The sequence below is a fragment of the Tachyglossus aculeatus genome, chromosome 12 (genome assembly GCF_015852505.1).
Source record: "Tachyglossus aculeatus isolate mTacAcu1 chromosome 12, mTacAcu1.pri, whole genome shotgun sequence".
NCBI lineage: Eukaryota > Metazoa > Chordata > Mammalia > Monotremata > Tachyglossidae > Tachyglossus > Tachyglossus aculeatus.
In genome coordinates this window covers 17,068,976-17,096,720 of record NC_052077.1, presented here as the reverse complement: position 1 = coordinate 17,096,720, position 27,745 = coordinate 17,068,976, and the positions used below count along the sequence as shown (strand labels likewise).

The 27,745-nt window shown below is 40.4% G+C and overlaps 1 protein-coding gene across 2 annotated transcripts in view; it reads right to left on the bottom strand.

Annotated features, from left to right (window-relative positions):
• Positions 1-6,825: 6,825 nt before the first annotated feature.
• SMARCA5 (SWI/SNF related, matrix associated, actin dependent regulator of chromatin, subfamily a, member 5) overlaps positions 6,826-27,745 on the bottom strand; it is a 48,878-nt gene continuing 27,958 nt past the window's right edge. The window contains exons 11-24 of one of the 2 annotated variants that reach the window (XM_038755126.1): positions 27,230-27,456; positions 25,383-25,504; positions 23,885-24,037; positions 20,998-21,130; positions 19,049-19,197; positions 18,186-18,305; positions 15,874-15,984; positions 14,042-14,155; positions 13,591-13,713; positions 12,410-12,542; positions 11,708-11,826; positions 10,853-11,065; positions 9,067-9,180; positions 6,826-8,052 (exon numbers count right to left, since the gene is read on the bottom strand). In XM_038755126.1, coding sequence (XP_038611054.1) covers positions 7,987-8,052; positions 9,067-9,180; positions 10,853-11,065; positions 11,708-11,826; positions 12,410-12,542; positions 13,591-13,713; positions 14,042-14,155; positions 15,874-15,984; positions 18,186-18,305; positions 19,049-19,197; positions 20,998-21,130; positions 23,885-24,037; positions 25,383-25,504; positions 27,230-27,456 — 1,897 coding nt within the window. In that variant the 3' untranslated portion in view covers positions 6,826-7,986. The remainder of the gene's footprint in view (positions 8,053-9,066; positions 9,181-10,852; positions 11,066-11,707; positions 11,827-12,409; positions 12,543-13,590; positions 13,714-14,041; positions 14,156-15,873; positions 15,985-18,185; positions 18,306-19,048; positions 19,198-20,997; positions 21,131-23,884; positions 24,038-25,382; positions 25,505-27,229; positions 27,457-27,745) is intronic. The other variant, XM_038755127.1, reaches the window with a different exon arrangement.

Genomic DNA, 27,745 nt, shown 5'->3' with positions numbered 1-27,745 from the left:
TCAGCTCATCTATGTCCATCTGATGTTTCATCTGTAGAGAATGCTGGCTGATTTTTCTTTGTTGTTGTTTCATGATCACAGTAAGATTAAAAACAATGAAATTAATCATCTTAGGTCTGGATTCTCTACTGCTGCTTTCGGAATGAAGGGGCCTGGGCACCCCAAGGCTGATAGGGATGGCCCAAGGCACTGGAGTGTGATCCTTCATGAGAAAACCAGGAGCCTCTATGGCAGGTGAAGGAGAAACAGCATGGCCTAGTGCAGTGGTCTGCTGCCTATGGCTTGGGAGCCATATCCGGCTCTTCTTGGAACCAAACTGGAGTCTTGAGTTGAGGGGGTAGGGGAGAGAAAGGGAAAGAGGGGTATTTAAGACTGGCCTCCAGGGTCTTGGGCTAAGGTGGTCCCAACAACCCAAGGTTGTGTGCTATTTCACACAGCACTGCTGCCACAACCTACCTAGAATAGCAGCAAGTGCTGTGGGCCTCTGGCCCATTAAGGCTGGGGGTGGGAGACAGTGGGAGGGGGAAATTGGAAAAGGCAGACTCCCCCCCAAGAGCCTGTAGGCCACGTTCAGCCTCTGGGAGGAGAGAGTGGCATTATCCTTGCCATGACGTAAAAGGCCCTGGAGCTGATGGTCCCAAATGGGCCCACTCCCCATTCCACCCAGGGTTGGATTGAGCTCCCACCCACCCAGACTCTCCCTCATGGGGCAGCTCTTTGGGGCAGGAGGAGGGAAAGGGAGAGGGAAGGGGAATGCGAGCAGCAGCAGAAACAGGAGGTCTCAGACTCCCACCACGCAGCCTTGGAAAACTCCCCCAGCAGCCCAGTCAAAACCTACCAAGGGCACTGGGTGGGGAGGGATGGTGCCCTGCTCCCAGATGGGAAAAGCAAGACCTCGTTGTAGCCCCAATTGGAGAGGGCAGGGGATTCCTGCCTTCTGCTGATGGATCAATGTGCTTCTGCCTGTAGGCAGCTGTGTGGGCACTGCCCTCTTTCAACCTCAAGGTGAGGCGTGGTGGTTCATCTTTTATTACTATTAATCTGTGTGCAAAGCACTTTCTATGCGCTTCTTTTCTGTCTTTTCCTTTTTCTTTCCCTCCCAAGCTTAACGCATGCTGTTGCTGTGAAACAGCCGTATGATAGACTAATATCAGGGGCCACATTGGGGCTCCCGAAAACTGAGTAACCTTCATCACCTGGGGAGGTGGTTAACCCAGCCCAGTCTCTAGTGAGAGTGCACTACAGGGGAGGAGGTGGAATATGGGGCATTTAAAAACCATTAGATTCACACTGAAGCAAGTTATGTTATGATTCTTTGACTGGCTCTTCATACACCTTGTTGGAAGAAGTGGGATTTAAGAGGAATTTGAATGTAGAGGGAGACACGATCATCAGGGAGGATAAAGCATTTTGCTGAACCTAGCAAATACATGAAATACTTATTCTGCCAACTTTTAAGTAAATATCGCTCTAAATTCAAGGTAAGAAACTGCACTGGGATTATTGCAGGGCTGATTCTGTTTGAAAATGCACCCAAAGAAAATAATTTTGCATTTTGCCAATTGTTAGATGGTTATTCATAGTCTGAATGAGTTTGATCAATGTCCACAGAGTTGAGAAAAAATACACAACTAGAAAATGCCAAATATGATTACTAATTATATATCTTAATAATAATCATAATAATCATGGTATTTAAGCACTTACCGTGTGCCAGGTACAAACCACAACATACCATAACCACAAGCAAAAAACACAAACAGAAAACAAAAATGCACCAAAACAACTCATTGTTTAGGATAGTACTCAACATTTTTTTAACATCTCCTTCCTCTTTCTTCTTTCCAAATGAGAAATGTATACCCATTTTTAAATGCTTGAAAGCCAAATGATCTGTTAGCAAGCCTAAAAATTAGTCAAAATTACCATTTGTTCTACTAATACCTTGCTTGCATATGCAATATACATTTTTCAACTGACCAGTCAATTTAATATATCTTCTCATGCTTATGTAGTCTGCAAACCTACTGTTTCCTTATATTGCAATTAATGTTTTGAAAATTGCATTAGTGAATTTTACAGTGAATACACTTTTTCAAAGCTTCATCGATTGATTTTTTTTGTTCAGTTGATAAGGCAGCAGTATTTAATTACTATGTACCTGCTGGGCTGCTCACGCGAGGCCACGATCTCCCTCCCGCCCAGCGGATCCAGAGGGGACAGCCCTTCCCCGCAGCCCGGGTAAAGACTATAATAATAATTATAATAAGGTATTTGTTAAGCGCTTACTACGTGCCAAGCACTGTTCTAGGTGCTGGAATAGAAATAAGGTGATCAGGTTGCCCCATGTGGGTTTCACAGTCTTAATCTCCATTTTACAGATGAGGTCACTGAGACCCAGAGAAGTGAAGTCACTCGCCCAAAGTCACACAGCAGAGGTGGGATTAGAACCCACGACCTCTGACTCCCAAGCCTGTGATCTTTCCACTGTCACGCTGCTTCTCTAATAATAATAATGATGATGATGATGATGATGATGGTATTTGTTAAGCACTTACTACGTGCCAAGCACTGTTTTAAGTGCTGGAATAGACCCAAGGTGATCAGGTTCATTCATTCATTCAGTCATATTTATTGAGCGCTTACCGTGTGCAGAGCACTGGACTAAGCGCTTGGGAAGTCCAAGTCAGCAACAGATAGAGACGGTCCCTACCCAACAACAGGCTCACAGTCTAGAAGGGGGAGACAGACAACAAAACATGTAGACAGGTGTCAAAACCATCAGCGCTTAGAACAGTGCTTTGCGCATAGTAAGCGCTTAACAAATACCATCATCATCATCAGAATAAATAGAATTATAGCTATATGTACATCATTAACAAAATAAATAGGATAGTAAACATGTACAAGTAAAATAGAGTAATAAATCTGTACAAATATATACAAGTGCTGTGGGGAGAGGAAGGAGGTAGGGTGGGGGGGGATGGGGAGGAGGAGTGGAAAAAGGGATGTCCCACATGGGGCTCACAGTCTTAATCCTCATTTTACAGATGAGGGAACAGGTTGTCCCATGTGGGGCTCACAGTCAATCCCCATTTTACAGATGAGGTAACTGAGGCACAGAGAAGTGACTTGCCCAAAGTCACACAGCTGACAAGTGGAGGAGCTGGGATTTGAACCCATGACCTCTGACTCCAAACCCCAGGCTCTTTCCACTGAGAGTACCTGGGAGAGTATGTTAGAGTGATTGCTACCTGACACCATGAAAATCCCTAACCCTTTATTCACTCATATTTCCTCTGCTAACAATAATAATAATGGTATTTGTTTAGCACTTACTATGTCCTAAGCACTGGAGTAGATGTAAGATAATCAGTTTGGATATTGTACCTGTCCCTCATCTCTCTCCCAATCTGGGAAAGCTATCATAGCTATTTAGTCCTTGGAGCGACAGCTTTAGAAGCACTTTAGCCCAATGGAATAGGGTGGAATCAAATACTAGGAGCAGTTCTACTCTTTTGGTTTTTTCAGCAGCATAATCAATTCATGAAAATCCACAAATTTGGGCAGGTGTGCCAAAACAAAATCCCCACCTTAGCATAATGGAGTTCAGCTGTATCAAAGAAGCATTCAGTTCACGTCATCAGGCCACTGAAATGGATGTGTCCCAAAACTGCTAGGAGAGTGGCTAATTTCTTTCTTTGAAATTTACTCTGAAAAATTAAAGTGCAAAATTCCTTCCTATAATCCATGCCAATTTGAGCACAAGGCAGAAGTTTATTGTTCAGACGGAAACAGTACTGGACTTAAATCCGTTTTTAGAAACTGGGTATAAAAACTAGGTTTTGACTACAGCTCATCTGAAATTTTGAAGAGATTGCTGTAGGAAAATGCAACTTTTGTATTAACAACAAAGCTGGGCAAGAACTTGTGTAGGGGGTGAAATCAAGTCAATCGACAATATTTATTGTATGTAGAGCACTCTTCTAAGGATTTGAAAGAGTACGATAGAAATAAAAGGCACAAACTCTGCTTTCAAGTACTATATGTGCATGCATATAGGTTTCTGTAGACTGGGGAATGGTGGCAAGAGTGGTAGACGTCCTCAACTAGAAGGATAGTGGTCCGAGTGAGGGAATCAAAATAAAGAAGTACAGGGAGGGAGCTTAGGTAGGGCAAAGAAATAACAGCTTTTGAGTAGGGCTAGAAAGACTGAATAGTGCTGATGGTACAGTACATAATTTAACTGTATATCTATTTACATATATATATATGTGTGTGTGTGTGTGTGTGTGTGTATTTATGTATTACATGGTCCAAGTAATTTAGAAAAACAACTTCGATTTTCCTGTATTTTTCAATTAGTACGTTCAGATTTTTTTTTTTACAAATCCTGTAACAAACACACATTTTCAGATTTGTGATAGTTTGAAATAATCTGGTTAGATTTGGCTGGGTTGGTTGCCAAAGATTGACATCACAGTCCTGGCGTGAGGCAGCAGAGCTTAGTGGAAACTGGCCCAGGGCTGGGAGTTGGGAGATTTAGGTCCTCGTCCTGGCTCCAGCAACTGCCATCCAGGGGTCTTGGAAAAATCACCAAAATTTCTATCCCTCAGGTTCCCAGTGTAAAAATGGGAATAAAATGAATATCTCCGTCTCTCTTGCACTTTGAGTCCCATTTAAGACAGGAATTATGTGCAGATGGTTATCTTGTTATCAACCCAAGCATTTGGCACAGCTTAGTAAGTATGTAATACTATTCTTCTTATTACTATACCCAATAAGGATTGCCCCCAGTATGGTGTTTGAATTGACTTGATGCATGCTAAGCAGCGTGGCTGAGTGGAAAGAGCTCCGGCTTTGGAGTCAGAGATCATGGGCTTGAATCCCAACTCCGCCACATGTCTGCTGTGTGACCTTGGGCAAGTCACTTAACTTCTCTGAGCCTCCATTACCTCATCTGTAAAATGGGGATGAAGACTGTGAGCCCCCCGTGGGACAACCTGATCACCTTGTAACCTCCCCAGTGCTTAGAACGGTGCTTTGCACAGAGTAAGCACTTAATAAATGCCATTATTATTATTATTATCTCCTTTTGCTATGTTTCTTTTTGGAAGTCCAACATTCAAACTGCCTTCCTCCTTCATCAAAGACTTAGCTTATGATATATTGAAAAATGCTCCGATTCACTTACGATCGCTCTTTTATCAGGTGACACTGAAGACAGAAATCGGCTAAACCCTGTAAGAAGGCAGCAATACAAACTGTTATATGTTCTCTTTCTCAGCTGAAGTCAAAGGTAAGGAGGCAAACCCTTGGAAACAGAGCTACTCCCACAATATTGCCCTGTGAATCAGTAAAATTTGCTCATTTTTTTTCAAAGTAGGCTCAACTGTCAAAACTGTTCAGATTTGAACTTGCTTTAAAAACCTCATAAGATCAAACAGGGAGTACTTTACTTACAACATTGATTCCTTTTACAGCCTGCTGTACTTCAGCAGTGGTAAGGTGGACATGGTGACCTTCTCCTACTGGTGATCAAGTAACCCCACCCTTGTCCTCCCCACCCCAATTTTTTCGCTCCCATTTCCTCTCCAGGTAGAGGAAGTCAGGGAGGGAGAGCTGGCTGCAGCAGAAGAGATCAGCCACGTCATGAAACAAGTTTAAACTCTCTTTTCATAAGTGGTTGGTGTGGTGGAAGGTGGACCTGAGAGCCAAAGTAAAGTTATTTTAAAAGCAATTGTTTGGGGAGGTGAGAGTGTTAACCAATCACCGGGAAGGGTTGGCATGACAAATAGCACCCCTTTCGGGAAACTTCTAACAATCTAAATACATTAGTTTTGATAAAAGTATGGTGTCTGACTGATTCAGAAACCAATACCCCACTAACATTGTTCCCATGAGAATACTGGTTTAGACTAACCCTTTTTGACCTACGATTCCAATTTCAAAAACCAATTTTCAGTTCAAGGACTATCTGTCTGCCTAAGAAATAAAGCAGTGGTTTCAAACTTCGTTTCCGAGCTTCCCGGGTTGATAAATCCTATCTTCTATCCCAGGTGTGCAAGCTAGTCTACTGTTTGGCTCAGAAATGGTCAGATTAGTTTGTTCTCCCTGCTTGATTTCTGTCCTTAACCTAGAGTGGGTTTTGCACTGCTCCAGCATGAGAAATAAGACTCTCCCCTCTTAATCCACTTTTGCTTTTTCCTTCTTTTCCCCGAATGTTACTGTGGTGGTGGCAACAGGGAGCTAGCTCTAGTTCCAACCTCTCCAACTCAGCCAAAGCTGGACCCTAGAGTTTCTACTGTTCTTTCAGAATTCAAAAAGCAGCAGAAAAGACTTGACAAGGGGGAAAATACAACACTCCCCTCCCTTCAACCCTTCCAGCAAGGCAACTCCAAAATCTTCATGTATTCTTGACTTGATTTTACCAGGGTTTAACAGAACAAAGCCTGGAAATGAGGCAAGCAAAAATTCTACGGAAAACAGTGACTGTTTTTAAAATTTCTGAAATAGTTTGCAGTCAGCTTGCCTTGCAAGGTTGGCTGCCTAGTGCAGAACTCACCCCCCAGCAGGTGTAGGTTGCATTCATAACAATGGTTTCTGCTTTCCTTAACTCACATCCACAAAAATGTTGGCAATTCCTTTACCCCACTTTTTGCCGTGACTCATGCCAAGACGGATAACCAAGTTTCCAAGCACCTTATAGGGCCAGGTGGAAGACAACTAGGAGAGACGGAGATGAACGAAAATTCACAACAGAAGGGGGGAAATAAAAGCAAAAGTAAGCAGGGACTAAAGAACTGGAAAGAAAGGACAACGTTGTTAGAAAAATTGTATTTATTCATTTTGCTACATTTATTGCATTCCCCTAGAAAAACGGGGAATTGTTCTGAACTCAATTTGCACATATAAAATATACAAATTACATGTAGCATACAGGCACCTGGGACCTGCCACTGAAGTCTTGACTCCACCTAATTTGGGCATTCCTGCCTCGGCTATCAATTCTAAGCAAAACCGCATCTAGTCTTATAACCAGTCGCAATCGGATTATCTATAGATCTGCCTCGGAAAAAAGTTTCAAAACGGACAACTGTAGCCAATGGGACAAATTAATTTCTAATCCCCCAGGAAGCAATTACTTCCTACCTGGAAGAAAGTGCTTATGCTATCGAGTTCACCCTCGTGTTGGCTCTGGCCCCGGACATAAGGGCTGTTCAATGAAATCTCTAGCACTGGCAGATGTCCATCCAACAGGACCTATCAATCATATCTGAGCACTTACTGTGTGCAGAACACTGCACTAGTGCTTGGGAGAGTACAATATAGAAAACTAAAGTTATTCCTCTTGCTTGCTAGCAGGTACATTCATACAATAAGCAACATTTCCAGTAGGAGAGGGCATTGAAGTAAGAGGCACGGCAAATGGAGGGTGGACAGAATTGACTTAGCTAAGCCCGCCTTCTGCTTTAATTTCATCTTACCCACATAGTGAGCAAGGAGAATGGCATCTGCATGACCTTAGAAATAAGACTTATGGTGCTCAAGGAGGAGACTTAAAACTTCTAGGTCAACTAATGGTCTAAGAGTAAGGACTAAGGCTACCAGTGATATGCACGTTTGTCATAGCTTGGTATTTATTACAAAAGTTATCTAGAAATTGTTTACAAACCTATAGTTAAAAACAAAACATTCATTATCTTCTCAAGTAGACCTACAGTAGAAAAATAAATCAAATGAAGCATTTATTAATAAATGAAGCCTATTTTATTACTTCAAGTGTTAATGGTAAAAAAAATTTCAGCACAGCTGTTGCATTTAAAAAAGTGAAACTACATTAAGTACTATGTTTCTAATTCAGTAAACAGATGAACCCGATGTCCTTTAATGACATAATAGTTGAGCATTGTACAGTACATCTTATGAAGACCCGTAAATTAAAGAACTACTTTTAAATTTAGTGATTATAAAACAATTCTCCTTTCACAGTTTTAGCTTCTTTTTCCTTCCTCGGCCATCGGGTGCTCCATCCAGTTTACGTTTCTGGGCCTACAGCAAATGAAAGTATGAATTATTTTCCAATCTGAATTTTTTTTAAACCCACTACACAAACTGCATGGCACCTAAATTCAGTACAAATTTACTGGCATAAGACACTACAAATTTTGAACAGTGGATCGTGAGCTTCGGGCATCCTGGGTGGAACATACGCTCTGAATTGGTAAACCTGAAAGTTGCCCCAATAAAATTATAACATCCACTATCACTACACTGAAAATTGAAGGAAATAAAGACTCCACACACTCAGAAAATTTACAGTGCACCGAAGTACACAGTAGCATTAGAAAATATATTCCACCACGAAAAGTTCTTGCTGCAGAGATCAAGGGATAATCAGGGCTAAGTTTCTCTTCTCAGGACAGACTCAGAGAGGCTAACAAGTTTACATTTTTCAGTAAAGATCATCTTAGAATTACCTAAAATCATTGAGTCTGATTCTCGCAAATTCCAAAATACTTCTTGGTAGCGAGGAGTGAAACTGAGACTTTCTAGAGGTCTGCCCTGTACAGTCCTAGATTTGGGGTGGGAGGGATTTTACTCCAATTTTTTTCCCGCTAGATTCATGTTTTTTAAAAATCTGGGTAAAACCACAAAAAAATCAAGCCATTTTATTGCTGCTTCCCCCCACCCTCTCCTCAACCTTACAGCTGAATCACAAGGGGAGCAGGCCCCATGGGGGAGAAGTCAACGATAGACAGATTGCTGAGCTGTTGCTGCAAACTACAAATCCTACTATCCTTTCCCCAGGGATGCTTCCAGGCTGTGGGAGTTTCAGCTGGCGCAATTCCCACCATTTTGCGGCATCGCCCCCAACTTTAATACCCAGCTTCATCACTGAAGAGCAAACGCTTTTCTATGAATTAAAATGTGAGCGTGTCACTTTTACCAAACTGATATTCTTAATTCCCCGACAGCTCTAAAAATGTAGCAGGTGCTTTAACAGAGTACACCCCAACAAACCTCAAAGACCAAAGCAGTAAAAGAAAGTAAATATTCACGTACACGTACCGAAGGCTTTGGTCCTCGTTTCTTTTTCTCTGCCTTTTCTTTTTCTTCCAGTTCCATGTTTTCTCTTTCAATCAAGGTGATTAAGGTGTTGCACCTCCTCTGAAGCTCCTGTGTTACACAAAAACACACGACTAGTAAATTAAGATTCCCCTCTTCCACAGTCCCTTTTAAAAGAATTCTAGAAAAAATCCCGGAGGTCCATTTTCTAGTACAGTGATATTAAAGTGCATAGTATGTGCCCTGTAAGTACTACGCTAACTACACACTGGGGTAGATATACAACAATCAGATTGGACACAGTCCTGTCCCACAGTGGGTTTGGGGGAAACAGGACTGTAATCCTCATTTTACAGCTGAGGAAACTGAGGCACAGAGAAGTTAATTCATTCATTCATTCACTCAATCATATTTATTGAGCGCTTACTGTGTGCAGAGCACTGTACTAAGCACTTGGGAAGTACAAGTTGGCAACACTTAGAGACGGTCCCTACCCAACAGTGGGCTCACAGTCTAGAAGGATTACTTGATGATGATGGCATTTGTTAAGCACTTACTATGTGCAAAGCACTGTTCTAAGTGCTGGGGAGGACACAAGGATCAGATTGTCCCACGTGGGGCTCACAGTCTTCATACCCATTTTACAGATGAGGAAACTGAGGCACAGAGAAGTGAAGTAACTTGCCCAAAGTCATACGGCTTACAGTTTGCAGAGCCCATCTGAACCCATGACCTCTGACTCCAAAGCCTGTGCTCTTTCCATTGAGCCATGCCGCTTCCATGGTCACAGCATACAAGGGATAGAGAAGGGATTTAAACTCATCCTCATTATAAATAATAGCACATAAAAGCTAGTAGACTATTTCCTCCTAACTTATCTCTTCTGCTAGATGGCAGGCTTAACTTAAGGGAAGAAGGAAGAGTTTAGTAATTCTACGGTATTTCCCCAACTATTTATTTGCGTGCTTACTGGGTATACAGCACTGTACTAAATTCTGTTGACCTTCATGTGCTTTAAAAGCCTTTCAACAATTCTATCTTGACTTTGAATTTCAAATCAAAATCCTATACTTCAAGTTCTATCTTAAATTACTTACTTTGTGTAAGCTTAACCAAGAAGATCCTTAAGACAAGCCCAAAGTACATCTCAGGTACTATCTATTTTTACTATCAGAGAAGTATTTTTACTATTACTATACTATTACTACTATAATTACTAGTATTTTTACTATTACTATTTACTATTTTTACCATCAGAGAAGCCGCGTGGCTCAGTGGAAAGAGCACGGGCTTTGGAGTCAGAGGTCACGGGTTCGAATCCCGGCTCCACCACAAGTCTGCTGTGTGACCTTGGGCAAGTCACTTAACTTCTCTGAGCCTCAGTTACCTCATCAGTAAAAATGGGGATTAAGACTGTGAGCCCCACGTGGGACAACTTGATCACATTGTATCCCCCCCAGTGCTTAGAACAGTGCTTTGCACATAGTAAACGCTTAACAAATGACATCATTATTATTATTATTTTTAAAGGACAAAATTCCTTCCCTTTTCTTAAAACATCTGAAATCAACTAATAACCCCAAAGTTCCAAGCATTGAGAAAAGCAGTACCTGCGGCAGAGTCAATAGTCAATCAATTGAATTTATTGAGCGCTTACTGTGTGCAAAGCACTGTACTAAGCGCTTGGGAAGTACAAGTTGGCAACATATAGAGACAGTTCCTACCCAAAGTGGGCTCACGGTCTAAGTCAGAAGCCACCTCATCTACACACTCAAGTACTCACCATTGCCGTCCTGGACTTGAGGAACCAATCAAATCTGAACTGAGGAGAGTTGCGAATGCACTGTCGTAGTTCATCATAAACATTTTCCTTGTCAAATCCAAGTTTGTGAAGCATGCAGATTAGAAATCGATCCTCTTCCTCTGTGTAGTTTTTACCTTTATTAGTACCGTAGGAAATTCTCAGCTGGTGGAAAGGTGCTTTGTATCGTCCGATCTAGGGCAATGATAAATTTTTCAAGTGTTTAACCCTCAATCACAGAGGACGATGAATACAAACAACGTTTTTTTTTAAATGATCTTACTTATTAAAACAACTAAATATCTTCTGATATGAGAGGCTGAAACTACTGTAATTTGGATGGAAACTCCTAATCAAATCAGAAGCATCTCAATTGTATTTGAATCACCTCTTCAGGTGCAGACTACTCATTTTCAATTTAGGAAGGTAAAATTACATTTTTTTAAGCTGTTTAACAGATCAGCTCTTATACTGGAAAATTATAATGACTCCCTACCCAGTGCAGATGAACTATTACTTGGCAGTCATTTCCTGTAAGCCACTTTTAGGCTCTGTTTTCCCTATTCTTCCCATCACACAGTCTATTCAAAAGCTGCATATTAACATGTTGCATTATGGTAAGAATGACCTGCATTCCAAATTGAACTATAAATTCTATATTACTCAATATTAATGAAGGATACAACTGTTGTTACAAAAATATCACCTGTCAATTTCTTACATACAGGAACCCTGTCCAATTTGCAACTGACATTAATCTTTCAAAAGTTTCTTACTTTTTTTCATGGAACACCGACAGCCCAAGCTTAATTTTATTAATTTTTTTTAAAAAAATACCTTTGTGTCAAGTGCTTTTTTGATACTGATTCTTCTTTGAATTCTTGCTTCTCCCCTTTCAATCTGAGCCATAATCTTCTCAATGTCTTGGAGTTCATTGCATCTTTCCCAGAACACAGCTTTAGTTTTTCAAAATGATAAAACTGGTTAGTTTTAATGAACCATTTCCAACCTTACCTTTTCTTCATAGCCAAGAACTCCGAAAACACTATTGTTCCGTAATCCCCTTTGTTACTACTTTACTACAAAGAAACATTAGGTTCCCCTGCTCAATCCTTAGGGTTGTCAGAGATGCTCTAAATAGCTGTATAGTTTCATTCAAATACTCTACCTTCTCGTCTTATATTAAAAGTATCAGAAGTGTAGAAAATATTTTATGAGGTACTCAGGAGGATGTATACAACAGCCTTTCCAAGAAGCATGATATAACAATGCATTTACTAAAGTTTAAATGCACAGAATGATCTGAGAAACCAAACGCACGAGTGGTCAGAAAGAACTAAGCCTCCATTTTTCTTCTACGTGGTGAGAAGCTAGAGGAATCTAAGGGAGAAATATGCGCCTTTCTCCATTTGGACGTATACTCACAAACATGTCACAACTTTCAGGTCAGAGACGTATAAGACAATCAAAATAAATTCTATTTAACTTGAATCCCAGAAATTAGCCTACACCTACGATGGAAATTTTTAAAAAAATCACCTGAGTACTCAATGACTTCCTCTGGAGTTTTGCCTTCCACTTCTCTTGCTATATTTTCTATATCATCACGGCCCCACTTCTCATTAGCTTTGATGAATTGGTTAAAATCACGTTTATTCCAGTTGGTAAAACCCTTCGAAACAATTAGGGGGAAAATATTTAGTACATCCAAATAAAATTCCTTAACGTCAACTCCAAGGACTTTTTCCAAACAAAATTAATTCCCTAGCACTGTACAACAGATTCTCAACAGGTTTCAGATATAAAGTTTTATAGACCAGGCTTTGGCTTTGTTTTCACGTTACTGTTACCAGGCCTACAGGGATTGAAAGAAAAAGGAGTATGTTGGGTCTCTCTGTACCACAGTTACTATACCAGAATTCAAAGCCACTACTTATGCCTGGTATCATAACTGCTCTGCCCATACATTCCCCCCGACCCTGCCCATCCAAGTAGACACATTGGGAGACAGGGGGAGGAACCCTAAACAAAGATACAGAATTGCAGAGGTGCCAGACCCCAGCATCACACTGTAAATTGAGTGTGACGAATGATCTGGCATATGCCACCTCGGGATATGTGGGTCTAATGTTGCCAATTTGTTCTAGATAATCCAGCAAAATTTCTCAGGCTTCCTAAGTGGTCATACTTCAAAAACTACAGCCCTCCACGTTACATAGCTCTTTAGAGACGCATTTTCAGGTTTTCCCACCTAGAAAAGAGTGGAGGCATTACAGAATAATTCTATATTTTCACATCTTCAATTTCCTATGGCACAATAACCCTAAACCGCTGGTCACTTCCACCTTTAAGGTGGCCAAATCCAAAAAGGCCAGTAGGTTTTTTGTGTTTGCAAAATTGTGTAAAACCATTTAAAATCCAGATATTCACTAAGGACCTACCACACTACCAAGGCTTAAAATAAAATGGAAATGTGCAGAGATATCAGTGAACTTAAAAAGATAAACTGTAACCTGACAATCTAGAGATTTGGCAAAAAATGCACGCTCGGGGCAAATTGTTTTGTGTTTCAACAGTATGTCTAAGTAAAGCACAAGATTCATGTCTAACATGTTTTTAAATCACTTTAGTGAATCAGTACAAAGAATGTCAGTTAGATCCTCTTTGTCCATGGAAAGGAGATAGAAAAGTGCATACCCAGATTTAAAGAGTTTTCATACCTGTGTTAGTAGCTTTTCCTTTTCTTCTAACTCTTCATCATTAAGGGGTTCAGCTTCATCAATTTTGAGCTGTTCTTCTTTCTGAGCTTGGGCTGCATTTGGAAGGTCAGGGTTTCTAGGTACCTGAGAAAAATTTACTCTGAATTATGCTACTGCATTAGGCTGTGAATTTCAATTTGTGGCTAGTAATGTATCTGTCCTGAAATGACCTAAATGACATCTAATTTTGTTCCAACTAAACAAGGTCATTCATACCCCTTGAAGAGTTAAAAATCAACATTATATTTTATTTAAAGTAGATCAGCTTTGATTTTTTTAATTTACCAATTCACAAAAACATTTAACGCTTCATACCCTCCTGAAGGAGAATGCATAGCTGGTAAAATTAATGCAAGGATATTTTCTTCTAGTTTATGGCATCTTTCCACACTTTGGAATCCGAGATCCTTACCTTGTACCCAATGGTTTTTCTGTAATACAGAATTTCTTTTTCCAACAATTCAAATAAGCGTGGTGGAAAGAACTGGAAATCCTGAACATTGGGTTGTTTTGGTGGTCGAGGAGCCTGAAGAAAAAGTTAAGCAGAATCGTGACTGGGAATTAGGTAATTAAACAGGTTACTAGCAGACTACAAGGTGCCTTGCACTTGGTGGATGCTCAAATATGAATTGATACTAGCAGTCAACCTCTCCTTGAGGGTCAAATTCCTAAGAGGCTCCCCTCTGGAAACTCACTCGGGGGAGGAGAGAGAGAAAAATTTCGTAATAATAACTGCAGTATTTGTTAAGCACCTACTATCTGCCAAGCACTGCACTAAACCTTGGGGTAGATCCAAGATTCATTCATTCATTCAATCATATTTATTGAGTGCTTACTGTGTGCAGAGCACTGTACTAAGCGCTTGGGAAGTACAAGTTGGCAACATATAGAGACGGTTCCTACCCAACGAGCTCACAGTCTAGAAGGGGGAGACAGACAACGAAACAAAACATGTGAACAGGTGTCAAGTCATCAGAATAAATAGAAGTAAAGCTTTGGACAGAGGAGGTCATCGAAGCCCGGACGAGTGAAGCCACTTGCCCCGGGTCGCCCAGCGGACCGGCGGCGGAGCCGGGATTAGAACCCGGGTCCTTCCGACTCCAAGGCCCCGGCTCTACCCACTAGGTCACACCACTTCTCGGGTCGGCCGCCGGCCGGCCCGTCGTGGGACCGTGAACCTCTCCGGGCCTGAGTGTCCGCAGTGGTGAGGTCGCGGATATTCCCGCCTCTCCGACTGCCAGCCCTAGCGATGCTGCGATAAACGGGTAATAATAAGATAAGATAATAAGATAAGATAATAACCAATAAGACAATCAGGTCGGACACAGTCCCTGTCCCACATGGGCCTCACAGTTGAAGTAGGGTGGAATATAGACACAGAATCCCCACTTTAAACAACCGGAAATTAAATGACTTGCCCAAGGTCACACAGCAGGCAGCAGCGGAGTCAAGATTAGAACCAAGTCCTAGGGCTCCCAGGCTCTTACCACTAGGCCACTGTGCTTCCCCGACCCCTCCGTGTGCGCACTGTTAAGAAGACACTAAACACAAACCTGTAGAGTGGACCCTCCCACTGATAGGCCGGCCACCGCACTTGGGTAGTACTCCTGTTGTCTGTACATTAGCATCCAGACACCTCTCTTCTGCCAACAAGACCCTCTTTTGGGCTCATCGCTAAAATGCACATGGCCTGAGCTCTTGAGCCATGGGACAGTCTACCTGAGCAAATACCCCTCGCCCCCAGCCCCAAAGATCAAAGTAGAACTATTTCCTGCTTTCCCTTGGGGAGAAAAGGGCCAGTGGCCAGTCAGCCAGACACTTACAAGAAGCGAGGCTGCAGCTGCTAATAGCAGAGGCAAGAACTGGGCACTTTCCCCTACACCCCAATGACACACACTTCCATTTCCTGCCAAATGATGCAGCAAAGTAAGGAAGAGAGAAGTAAAACTTGGAAACTTTCAACTCAAAAAGCATCACTTTCTCAAAAACTCATCTTCTCTATAGCACCTCCAATTATGCCTGTTTCAGCTCTCTGAATTGAGAAATGCTTCCATTGCAATAAAAGATAAAATTAAATATACTGACATTTTTTAGCTCATAAAATTACTATAGTAGTCAAAACTACAGCAGGAACTTGAGGCCATTTTAATAGCTCCCATGCCACCTACTCTATATATCCCGCCTACGTACATAGAAAAAAAGTTTGATTTTTTTCTTACAATTTCATTATTGCAATCAACTCACCTTGGGTGCTTTGGGTTCACTGACACGAAGAGCTTCCCTGAAATATGCATCAACTGCATAGTTGGCTTTTCTTTCTCGCTTGGGTGGTTCAATCCACTCTGTGAATGCCATCTGAAAAAATAAAGGTGTTTAATATCAAAGTGACTCCAACAATGACTTGTACAGTCACTTCAGCTATAACATGTTATAACAGCTATATAGCATGTTATATTCCACATTCTTGAAGAACCTCGGGTTTGGGGAAAGCTTCAATAAATAAAAACGGTTAATTCAAGGGAATAAAGATGATTACAACATAACACTTTGACTGACCTATTTTGAAATATATTTCTATAGTTTTTTTTGTGGTATTAAGTACTAACAACATGCCAGGTACTGTACTAAGGGCTGGAGGAGATACAAGCTAATCAAGGTAGACAATGTCCATTGCCCACATGGGGACCACTCTTAATCCCCATTTTGCAGATGAGGTAACTGATGCAGAGAAGCGAAGCGACTTGCCCAAGGGTCATGAAGCAGACAAGTCGGGGAGCCCGGATCAGAACCCAGGTCGCTTCTGACTCCCAGGGCCACAGGCCACACTACTTCTCTATAGTATTGTGTTCACCATTAGCAGAAGACTTTACAGCTTTTGCCTGTAAAGTTCAGAAGTTCAAAAACACAAATGTACAGTGTAGTATAGTTGATATTGAGGCAGAAATTGGGACGCATAAAGATAGACATCCACCTCTCTATATGTTTTCCACATCGTCTTGATTGGCACATTGTGTCAGCCTATAATTTCCTCCTCCACTAAATCTTTCTGTGCCAAGGTGTGGGTTGTGTTTTATTCAGGACATATTCACATTGATGGAACAGCACTCCCTAATACTTCCATTGTGTTTTACCAACAAAAATCCCCAATATTGCAAAACTAAATCTAAAGGACCCTGGGACCCTTCTATAGTTTAGGTCCCTTGGAATCTTTTTGTTGTGACTACCCCCACTCTATAATTTATTCCTAAAAAAGCCACCAAAAAATGTTTTTCCTGCCATCTGATACACTTTTTTAAAGCAGGATTTCCCTGCATTTCTGGTCTTAGAGAGAGAGAGAGAGAGAGAGAAAACCTGCAGACCCAATGTGCCATAAATTAATTAAGCTAAAGTTAAAGCTTTGTTACACAGCTTAAGGCAATGTGTTGGTGCTATATGAGACATTCTAAAACAGTTGAAAAAAATTAATTTGAAAAAACATTGTGCAATTTTCAAATAACTGCATAACACACATGCATTAGTTCACCCATAATCAGCTTCAAGGCTCATCACCATGTGGCCCCACAATATCTATCTGCTCCCTTCACCCATTATTCCCCAACTGTCTGTTCATCCATAATAATACTAATGATAAAAATAATAGTATTTGTTAAGAGTTTACTATATGCCAGGCACTGTTCTAAGTGCTGGGTGGATACCAGCAAATCAGGTTGGACACAGTTCCTGTTCCTCTAGACTGAGAGCCCATTGTGGGCAGGGATTGTCTCTAGTGCTATATTGTACTTTTCAAGCGATTAGTACAGTGCTCTGCACAGAGTAAGCGCTCAATAAATATGATTGAATTCATTCATTCATTAATTCTGAATGAATGTTATACGTGGGGCTCTCAGTCTTACACACCCATCATCTGACCCAAGAGTAATCGGAGTCCCAAATAACCTCTGCACCATTCCCTGCTACTATACTAAAGTTTTCAGGTTGAAAAATACTCCTCAGTTATGTCAGTTTCCAGAGCTCTTTGGTAAAATGCCACATAATGCTTTTACTCTTGAAAAATCAAGTCTCAGTTAAACACTCTATGGATTATCCATCCTTTGCTGCTCAGTTCTGCTTTCTGCACATTTCACTGTTCATCAGCTCTTCTGCCAAATGATACAGCAAAGTAGAGAGAAACAAAATGAAGCCCAAGGCAGTTACGTTTGCTCCTAGCCAGCAGCACTGATAAAAGGTTTAGGGAAGTGAGGTCTTTATAATTATTGGATAAAAGTTTGTAAATTACCAGAGGATTTCAATTACTCATGTTAACTCCACATCCTTTAGATGATGGAGTTAACTGCAAACCATGACATACACCTATTACAATGGGATATGCAATATACATTTGTGAGTATATATATAAACCTGGAGGAAATTTTCAAAGTTTCCAAGCTAAATTACAGTAAATTTAACAGGTACATGGTTTTGTAGAGAAAGCTGCAAAATGTTTGCATTCCAAAAAGTACTCATCATGGTGCTGATATCCATATTAAATCTTCATTCAGCTAAACTTTAGGTACTACCTTTTGCTTTTCTCTGTAGTCCTCTCCTTCGAAGTTATAAACACTGGATTCTGTATCCATTGTAAAGTTTCTGAGTGAGCTTTCACCCATCTTGGAGAGCTTTTCATTCATTTCTGCGGTCTGAAAAAAGATGTGATCAGAACAATGTCAGATATGTCTGTTTCAAAATATTTGCCATGAAATAAGCATGTTGTGTTCATTTTGTACCCATGCCCCTGCTATTCCACCATACAGTCTCCCCCTTTGTGCCTCAATCTCTTTTGCATCACTCATACAGCCCATCCTACACCTGACCACAATTTTGGCTTCAAAAGTAGCCTTTTCTGCTTTATTCACTACCCTCCACCCTCCTTATGTGAGAAGCAGCGTGGCTCAGTGGAAAGAGCCCAGGCTTTGGAGTCAGAGGTCATGGGTTCAAATCCCGGCTCCGCCAATTGTCGGCTGTGTGACTTTGGGCAAGTCACTTAACTTCTCTGTGCCTGTTACCTCATCTGTAAAATGGGGATGAAGACTGTGAGCCCCCATGGGACAACCTGATCACCTTGTACCCTCCTTCAGCGCTTAGACAGTGCTTTGCACAAAGTGCTTAATAAATGCCATCATGGTTATGCCCCAATGCCCCTCCATTACCTCCCTCTAAGCCTCAGCGTGCTGAACTAGCCTCAAAAATAATCAAGACTGCTGTCCCCAAAACCCTGGGAGCGGAAGAGAACATCTAGAAAGGAGATCTAACCCTGACTTGACAATATATCCATTCAGTGGGGATGACTGGGGTGCACCTTTCTCTGCCCAGAGAAGCAGAGAAATGGGCTATTCGGTTAGCTATAAGAGTTTGCGAAACCTGAAATCAGTTTGGACCTCACCTTCTTTGCACCTCTTTCCAAGATACCGTCGATATCCTCGTCAGTAATCTCACTTTCTTTTGAAGCAAACACATGTGTTGCACCATGCCGAATCATTTGCAGCATTTCGTCTTTCCCAATTTTATTCAGATTTTGATCCACTAGCCTTCCTGGGAACAGCATATGGTAGAATTTAGAGAAAATGAGAAAGGAAAAGTTTGACACCAAAAACTACGTGTTTCTTTTTAAAAAAGTCATCTGGTACTGTCCTACATTTTCATATAAAAACATTTAATAATAACTGTGGTATTTGTTAAGTGCTTACTATGTGCCAAGCGCTGTACCAAGTCCTGGGGTGGATACAAGGAAATCAGGTTGGATGCACTGCCCGTCCCACCTGGGCCTCACAGTCTCAATTCCCATTTTACAGATGAGGCAACTGAGACACAGAGAAGTGAAGTGACTTGCCCAAGGTCACACATCAGACAAGTAGAACCCATGACCCTGATTCCCAGGCCTGTGCTCCATCCACTACATCATGCTGCTCACTAACACCATCTCCCAAATGGGACCTACTTTCAAGCACATTTTTCACCAGACCCTTTCCCTGTGTTATAATACTTATTAAATGCATACTGGGGGGAAGAAATGGGGGAAGACTACAAAACTAATTATTAGTCAGCAATAGAGTAGTAAAATCTAGAAATCAATAAAAAGCACGCTCAATTTTAATTCTTTGGTCAATCACTCCTGGAGAAGAGCTTCAACCTTAGCCCTCTACTCCTAGACATTATTAAACAAACTGGTCTGATGTTTGAGAATTTGTAAATTAAAACCAATAAGGGGGCACAATAAATACTACCATTCTCCTGTGAAGAAGGAGTTGCATTCTTGCACAAAATACTCACAAAGGAAAACTCTTGTTTTATTACTGACTATGCCCATCATCACCCACATGTGCCCAAGCATTTCTTCCAACACAAGCCACACTTTATTGACAAGCTCGTCCTGGAAGGATGATCTCTAAATCTACAGTTCTGTTCCAGTCAAGTGGCACAGTGAAGACCCATAATTTACCTACCTTCAGATTTTGAGGTTTGTGGCATTCATTTTATTTTCTAGCTCAATTAGGAAAAATGACGGGGAATACCATGAGCTAGAAAATGAACTAGAAAATCCAGGTCCCACTTGATCTTTTTAATGATTTGAAAACTACCTTTCTAGGCAAGTTAATCTTATTTAGTTCAGAGCTTCTTTTAAGGAAATTTTGTTTTAGAGAAAATGGGTGCATTTTTTTCAGGGGGGGAGAAAAGGAGGGGAAGACTTCTCCCTTCAAACAATTCTGGATTTGAAAACTTCTTTCAGAACCCAAAGGAACAATGTTTGCTGTACCCACTCTGTTTCGTAGTGTACAAGTGGCTGCCTTCCTTCAGCCCCACAACATTTATATACATATCTTCACTCTTATTTCCCCTACCTGTGATTTATTTTAATGTCTGTCTCCCCTGTAGACTATAAGCTTCCTGTGGGCGGGGATCACTCTACCAAGTATATTCATTTTGCCAAGTGTTTAGTACAGTGTTCTGCACATAGTATGCTCGCAATAAAATACCACCGACTGTTTTACCATTAGCAAGTAATATGGTAGAGCAAATATGACGGTTCAGAAAATTAAAATTAAAAGTGATAATTTTATGGAATGAAACACTTCAGAGTACAACTACAGAAAGTTAACAGACTTGCTCCAAATTCAGATCATCGGGAAACATGGGCACTTGCTTTTAATCATACTAGATAAACATGACTGACTTGGTTAGAACAACAAATGATCCAAAAATGAAAAACAAAACAAAAAACAAAAAAACCCACCGAAACTCCAAAACCTGCTAAATACATCTTATCCAAGATGTATTTGCTTCTTATCCAAGAAGCAAAGGGAAAGAATTATTTTTTAATGTTTCATTACATACCTTGTTGAATAACTATTGAATCCAATCTGAGTTTCATCTCAGCACGCTCTACTATTCTTTCCTCCACTGTGTTGTCGGTGATAAATCTGAATACTCTAACAGTCTTGGTTTGTCCAATTCTATGTGCCCGATCCTAGACAAACAAATGTATGTGAGCATCGTGTGTGATGACAAACTTAAAGATGATGTTTTAATTCTGATCGGCTATTATACAAGTGCCAGACAACAGTATAAAATGGCCTATAGGAATAATCAGACTAAGAAATATATAAAATAATCTACAGGCGTTCTCACATTTCATATATAAGTATTCCTGTTACAATGCCAGAATTGCATTCTTGAAAAACCTTAGGAAAGCTAAGAAGTTGTTTCTGTGCAACCATTGTCTCCCCACATAAACATGGGACTAAGGGAAAAATAGTTCAGAAACTGCTGAAACAGTAAGAAAGAGGCTTCAGCCTCTAAAACCTATTTAAGCTGGCTTGTATTATGTCTCCAGCACCAGTAACAGGAAACTAATTTGTAACTGATTAAAGTTCACTGTTTCCAGTAAACATATGGTGTAACAATTAGTTTTCTATGCAATGCTACTGAAAGTGATGCTTCTGATTAAGAGACCAATGCGACTGATATGCTTATGGCCAATTCACAGACACACTGTGACACTGGAGTTGTGTCCAAAACACTAAAAAGTTGCATTCTGGCAAGAGTAACTTCAAGCGGTGCTATCTGAATGCCAATAATTTTCCCTCTTAAAAAGTTAATTTCAAGTTCTTAATAACTGATCCTTTCAAAATGGCATAATTTTATTAGACTTTTTAAAGTCTTTCTCTGCATCTACTTGAATCACTCATAAAATACAAGTTCCCAATTTTTTTCAAATCAAAGGGGGTATTTTTTAAAAACCAATTCAAGCATAAACTTTAGATGTCTACCCTGTATCTTTATTACTCAACAAAGACAATGCTCAATTATCTGTTCAGATGGAGAAAGGGAAAGCTCAGGTCAATTAAATCCACAGATAAGCCCTACCCTAAGTAATCAATAGTGGCTTCATGCTAGCCATTTATGTCAAACTCCTCTGCCTCCAAACAATTTCCCAAAGCTGCTAATTCTAATAAAAATCATCTGGAGTTCCCCAACCATTTTTCAAATCCAACTCCTGTTGAAGATATTAATTTGTGTACTGAAATTCCCCCCACCCCACCCCCCAAAAAAGAACGAAAGACCTATGGTTCCCTATTTATTTGTAACTAAATTATAAATGCAACAAAGAAAGAATACAAGCTATGGCTACTACTATATTTGGAGCACTGATTTTCTCAACTTGTTTAATGCACTCTTTGGCAGTAAAAAAAATATTTTCAATATATTCATCACCAGCTTGAATAATGGGTTTTCTTATTCCCAAAATTGAACTATTTTTAAATAGTATTTCAACTACAGTGAAAATGTTAGCTGTAAGACTTCAATTAATGAAAAATCATTAAAAAATTGCTTCATTTCTGATCAAGAAGTTGACGTTGCTTTAACCTGATCAACCAGTTTACCTTCACACTGAAGCTACACAAACGAAAGCTTCCAGCTAGATTTTCTGAGATCCTTGGTAAATTGAAAAAAAAATTAACTGTACTCTGTAGAGTACATTTCTTTTGAGGAGAGTCAATTACATTGTCTCCAATGCCCATTCCTTTGGTAATAAGACACTTGGAAAGAGCACACTCTTTCACTTTACTAGGATACCATTTAGCACACCAGAGAAGTAAATATTTTGGATTGGTGGGAGCATGTTATCTCAGGTCATTCTCACAATATTCCTGGAAGATAAAGTACTTTCTTTTTTTCCAAAGCAGTCTCTAAATTTCCTTAGCTTAAAAAAACTAAAGCAAAATGCACTCTCAGGTCTTGCAACAAAATCATTTACTCCCTCTAGTTATGAGTATACAGTAAATTTAATTTTCCACTTAGTAAACTTTAACAACAACAAATACAAGATATTTCAGTGGTGGCTTCACGTCCCAAAACTTTCAGTTGCAATCCAAAACTCCAGCCAGAACTATGGGCAGACAAAGGAAGGAGAGGAGCTCAAGCACAGAGCCCTGATAAATTAATCACATCCTACTCGTGATTGGTTCCACAGCTCCACAGGTCCACAAAATTATCAGTATCTGCTCAGTGGCTCATTGTTATATAAAAAAGACTGCAAAGGCAAAATTCTTAGTATAGTTGTTCTCAGCTTTCCCCAAAATAAATAATCTCCACTCATTCCTCCATTCCCAGGTGGCAGCTCCCCAGCACATCTACTGGTATTGAGAGCCAACAAGGAACAACTCCTCTTTATTGAGGGTCTTCCTAGTGGGATAAAGGCTGGAACCCCAAGCTCAGACCTTAAGCACCTCTTTCATACATCAAACACACTTAAGACAGCAAAAGTTGATTCAGTTCCCTAATTCTGGAAAAATGGTTCTCTAATCCTTAGTATATTTTAGGACAAAAAGGATTTTTTTTAAAAATGGATCTCAGCAAGGTTTGATCTGCTTCCCTTTAGGGGAACTCTAGAAGAGGCACCAAAACAAAGCATGGGTTGGACTGCATTCTGGGTAGTTTTGTATCATATAATAATTGTGGCCTCCACAGTAGGAACAAATGAATCTGTTCTATTTAAATCCTTGAGACTGCTGCCAATAATATACATGGGAAATAAGAGGCTGGGGCCCCAAGACATATCCTTTCTCTATGGATCAGGTCAGCTGGTCATCTGGTCACAATTCATCCCCACAGCCACCCCAACTGGCTACTCAGACCTGCGGTGGGCCTTCTTTAGGCACTTACTAAGAGTAAATGCTTTCGTAAATAGGGCTTATAGAACTGATTTGTAATCTCCTACCATAGCCTGAAGATCTACTTGTGGATTCCAGTCAGAGTCATATAAAATTACAACATCAGCAGTAGCAAGATTGATTCCAAGACCCCCGGCACGTGTGCTCAGCATAAATACAAATTTGGAGCTGTTTGGTTCATTGTATGCATTGATGGAGTCCTGTAGAAACAGAAGCAAAGAGTCAAAACATTATTGTGTATGACATCAACCACCCTCCTTTCTCACAGCATCCCTATAACACTTACGTATACATTCTTACATATTCTCACTGACCTCTCATTCATTCATTCATTCATTCATTCGTATTTATTGAGCGCTTACTGTGTGCAGAGCACTGTACTAAGCACTTGGGAAGTACAAGTTGGCAACATATAGAGATGGCCCCTACCCAATAACCGGCTCACAGTCTAGAAGGGGGAGACAGACAACAAGACAAAACATGTGGACAGGTGTCAAGTCATCAGAATAAACAGAAGTAAAGCTGGATGCACATCATTAACACAATAAATAGAATAGTAAATATGTACAAGTAAAATAGAGTAATAAATCTGTACAAACATATATACAGGTGCTGTGGGGAGGGGAAGGAGGTTGGGCAGGGGGGAGGGGGAGGAGGAGAGGAAAAATGGGGCTCAGTCTGGGAAGGCCTCTTGGAGGAGGTGAGCTCTCAGTAGGGCTTTGAAGGGAGGAAGAGAGCTCTCCTTCTCTCCCCACTCTAGGCCACACTTGACTCTGGAGCCCATATCATTTTTTTAAAAAAACAAAACAAAACAAAAAAACTCAGTCCACATCTCTTCACTCAAAAAACTTCCAGTGGTTTTCCATCCACCTCTATATCGAACAGAATCGCCTTTACCTTCGGCTTTAAAGCACTCCATTCGCTCATCCCCTCCCACCTTACCTCGCTGATTTCCGACTACAATCCAGGCGGTAAACTCTGCGCCTCTAGCACCTGGTTGCTCACTATGCCTCCGTCTCATCTCCCATGCCGCTGACCCCTTGCCCATCTCTGACATGACCTGGAACTCCCTCCCCTCCCATATATGACAAACCACCACTCTACTTTCAAAGCCTTATTAAAATCATATCTCCTCCAAGTGGCCTTCCCCAATTAAGCCCTTTTTCTCTGATTTCCTCTCCCACTTGGATCTGTAACCTTAAGCAAAGCTGTCTCCCCCTCTCAACTGTAAGCTTCTTGTGGATAGGGAACTTGTCTACCAGCTCTGATGTATTGTACTTCCCCAAGCACTTAAGACAGTGGTCCAGACCGTAAGCACTCAATAAAATAAATATCATTGATTAATTGATTGATTATACTTATACTCTCTTGCTTCCCTTACATGCTATTTTTAGTGCCTGTCTCTCTCACTAAATTGCAAACTCCTTGAGGGTAGGGATTGTGTCCACTAACTTTACTGCACACTCCCAAGGACTTAGTGCAGTGCTTTCCACACGGTAAGAACTCAATAAATACTACTGGATGACTGATGATAAATTAACTCACTTGTCTCTCATCATGAGGTGTCTGCCCATCCAACCTGCAGTACTCATAATTTCTCCACATGCAGTAATCTTCCAAAATATCTAAAACTCTTGTCATCTGACTGAAAATCAGTACTCGTGAGTCTGTAGAGATTAGAAGATTGCAATATCAGGCATCTCAAAGTAGTAAAATCTTTACTAAAACCTTAAAAACTACTTAAAAATGTATAAGACTAATAAGGGTTGTCATTAATAAGCATCTCTAACTACTGAATATCTTTAACATGAAATTTTGGAAAGTTCAATAACCACACAGAGCAGCATTCTGTCATGAAAGTTTTAGGTTTCAAAATACATTAGCAAGACTACTAAAATATTTGGACAGAGAGAACATTTTGCTCTCTCCCATCATGAAATTTCTCTATTAAAATATTTTTCATTGATAATAAATAGAAATTATTTATCAAAAATTCTGATATTTTAATGCCAATACTTAACCTCTCACAGCTGTTTCCTAATGTGGAAACCTGATGTAATAATAATAATAATGATGGCATTTATTAAGCACTTACTATGTGCAAACCACTGTTCTAAGCATTGGGGAGGTTACAAGGTGATCAGGTTGTCCCACGGGGGGCTCACAGTCTTAATCCCCATGTTACAGATGAGGTAACTGAGGCACAGAGAAGTTAAGTGACTTGCTCGAAGTCACACAGCTGACAATTGGCGGAGCCGGGATTTGAACCCATGACCTCTAACTCCAAATCCCGGGCTCTTTCCACTGAGCCATGCTGCTTCTCTGGATGATTAATCTTAAAAGATAACAGCCACAAATACCTTAACATTAAAAAATGACGAATTATAAAGCCATTATAAATTTGTACTCTTCAATTCTGCAACAACGAATGACAAAAATAGGCAAACGGCAAAACTGTACCTAGAATGTGTTACCACAACCTGTGTTTTAAAAATCAATACCTTGAGTAACCTTATATAAAATGTTATGTGGAACCCAGCATGCAAAGACTGAACAGAAATACTGTGTGATTATAGTCTCTCAAAACAAGAATTATGTCATGTTTAACTAAAGATTGTGTGCATATTCCAAGTATTAAGCTTTCCAAATATACAGTGGGTTGCTGCCATTTTAAAAATTTTGCAAAGAAGACTGTAGAGCGGTAGATGGACAGATGTAAAGAAACAGGAGGAAGACCTGACAACATCTCTTTAAAACAGTGTTTTTCAAATTGTTGTCAACCCAATTAGTAATTATGGGAAAGGCATCCACATGCTGGTCTCACAGCAACACAAGGGACGTTCAAATCAGCTCCAAGAGGCACAGAATAAAGTGCACTACAGTGTCTTTCAATAAGTCACCAGAAATCCAGGTGACTAAAGAAGAAAATTTGCTACACTAATACTAATAATAACGGTATTTGTTAAGCACTTATTATGTGCCAACCATTTCTTAGTACTGGGACAGAAGCAAGGTAATCAGATCACACGTGCTCCCTGTCCCAGGCGAAGTAGGAGAGAGAAGAGATATTGACTCCTATTTTAAAGATGAGGAAACTAAGGCACAGAAAACCTATGGGACTTGCCAAAGATCACAGAGAAGGCACATGGGAAAGCCAGGATTAGAACCCAGATCCTCGGAGTCCTGGGGAAGTGTGCTCTTTCTTCTAAGTCATACTGCTTCTCTAGAACAATCGGCTTATCTAAAGCCATTGCCTTTTTAAAAAGTTTCCGTATTTTAAAAACTTAAGTGTAGCAAAAAATGGAAAAATTTTGAAGTTGAAAATCATAGCCAAATTTTGAGAGCTTTAACAGTTTTTGCCAATCCCCTGTTTTGACACATTTAATGCATACCTTGCTCTTTCAATTTAGGAAGCAGTTTATCTAGTACCACCATTTTTCCACTATTAGTAACTAGATGCATATCTGTTGTGTAAGGAGGACCAGGTTCCGCTCCATCAAAGAGGTATGGATGATTGCAGCACTTCCGCAATTGCATAAGAATGTTCAACAGCCTCATTTTGTCCATTTTTCCTGCAGAGTTTAATATGTCTATGTCCTTCATCAGGATTCTTGTGTACCTAGGGAAGGGAAAATATTTTTTACTCAAGAGGCTTAGGTGGTGGGTAGAAGTTATAACTGAACAATAAACTCCACCCTCAACTTTTCTTCATCTCCTCTCGAATCTCTGCCTCCTCTTTTTGTCAAAATTACCACACCATTTTCTGTGAACAACGAAACAAAAGAAGAAAGCAGCCAATTCTTACCATGAGGTCAGGAAATTTTACATTAAAATTAAACTATAATTCTAAATCTACATGGTGGCTAAAATGCAAAATAGTTTTGCGCTCTAAAAATTATTGTGTTCTG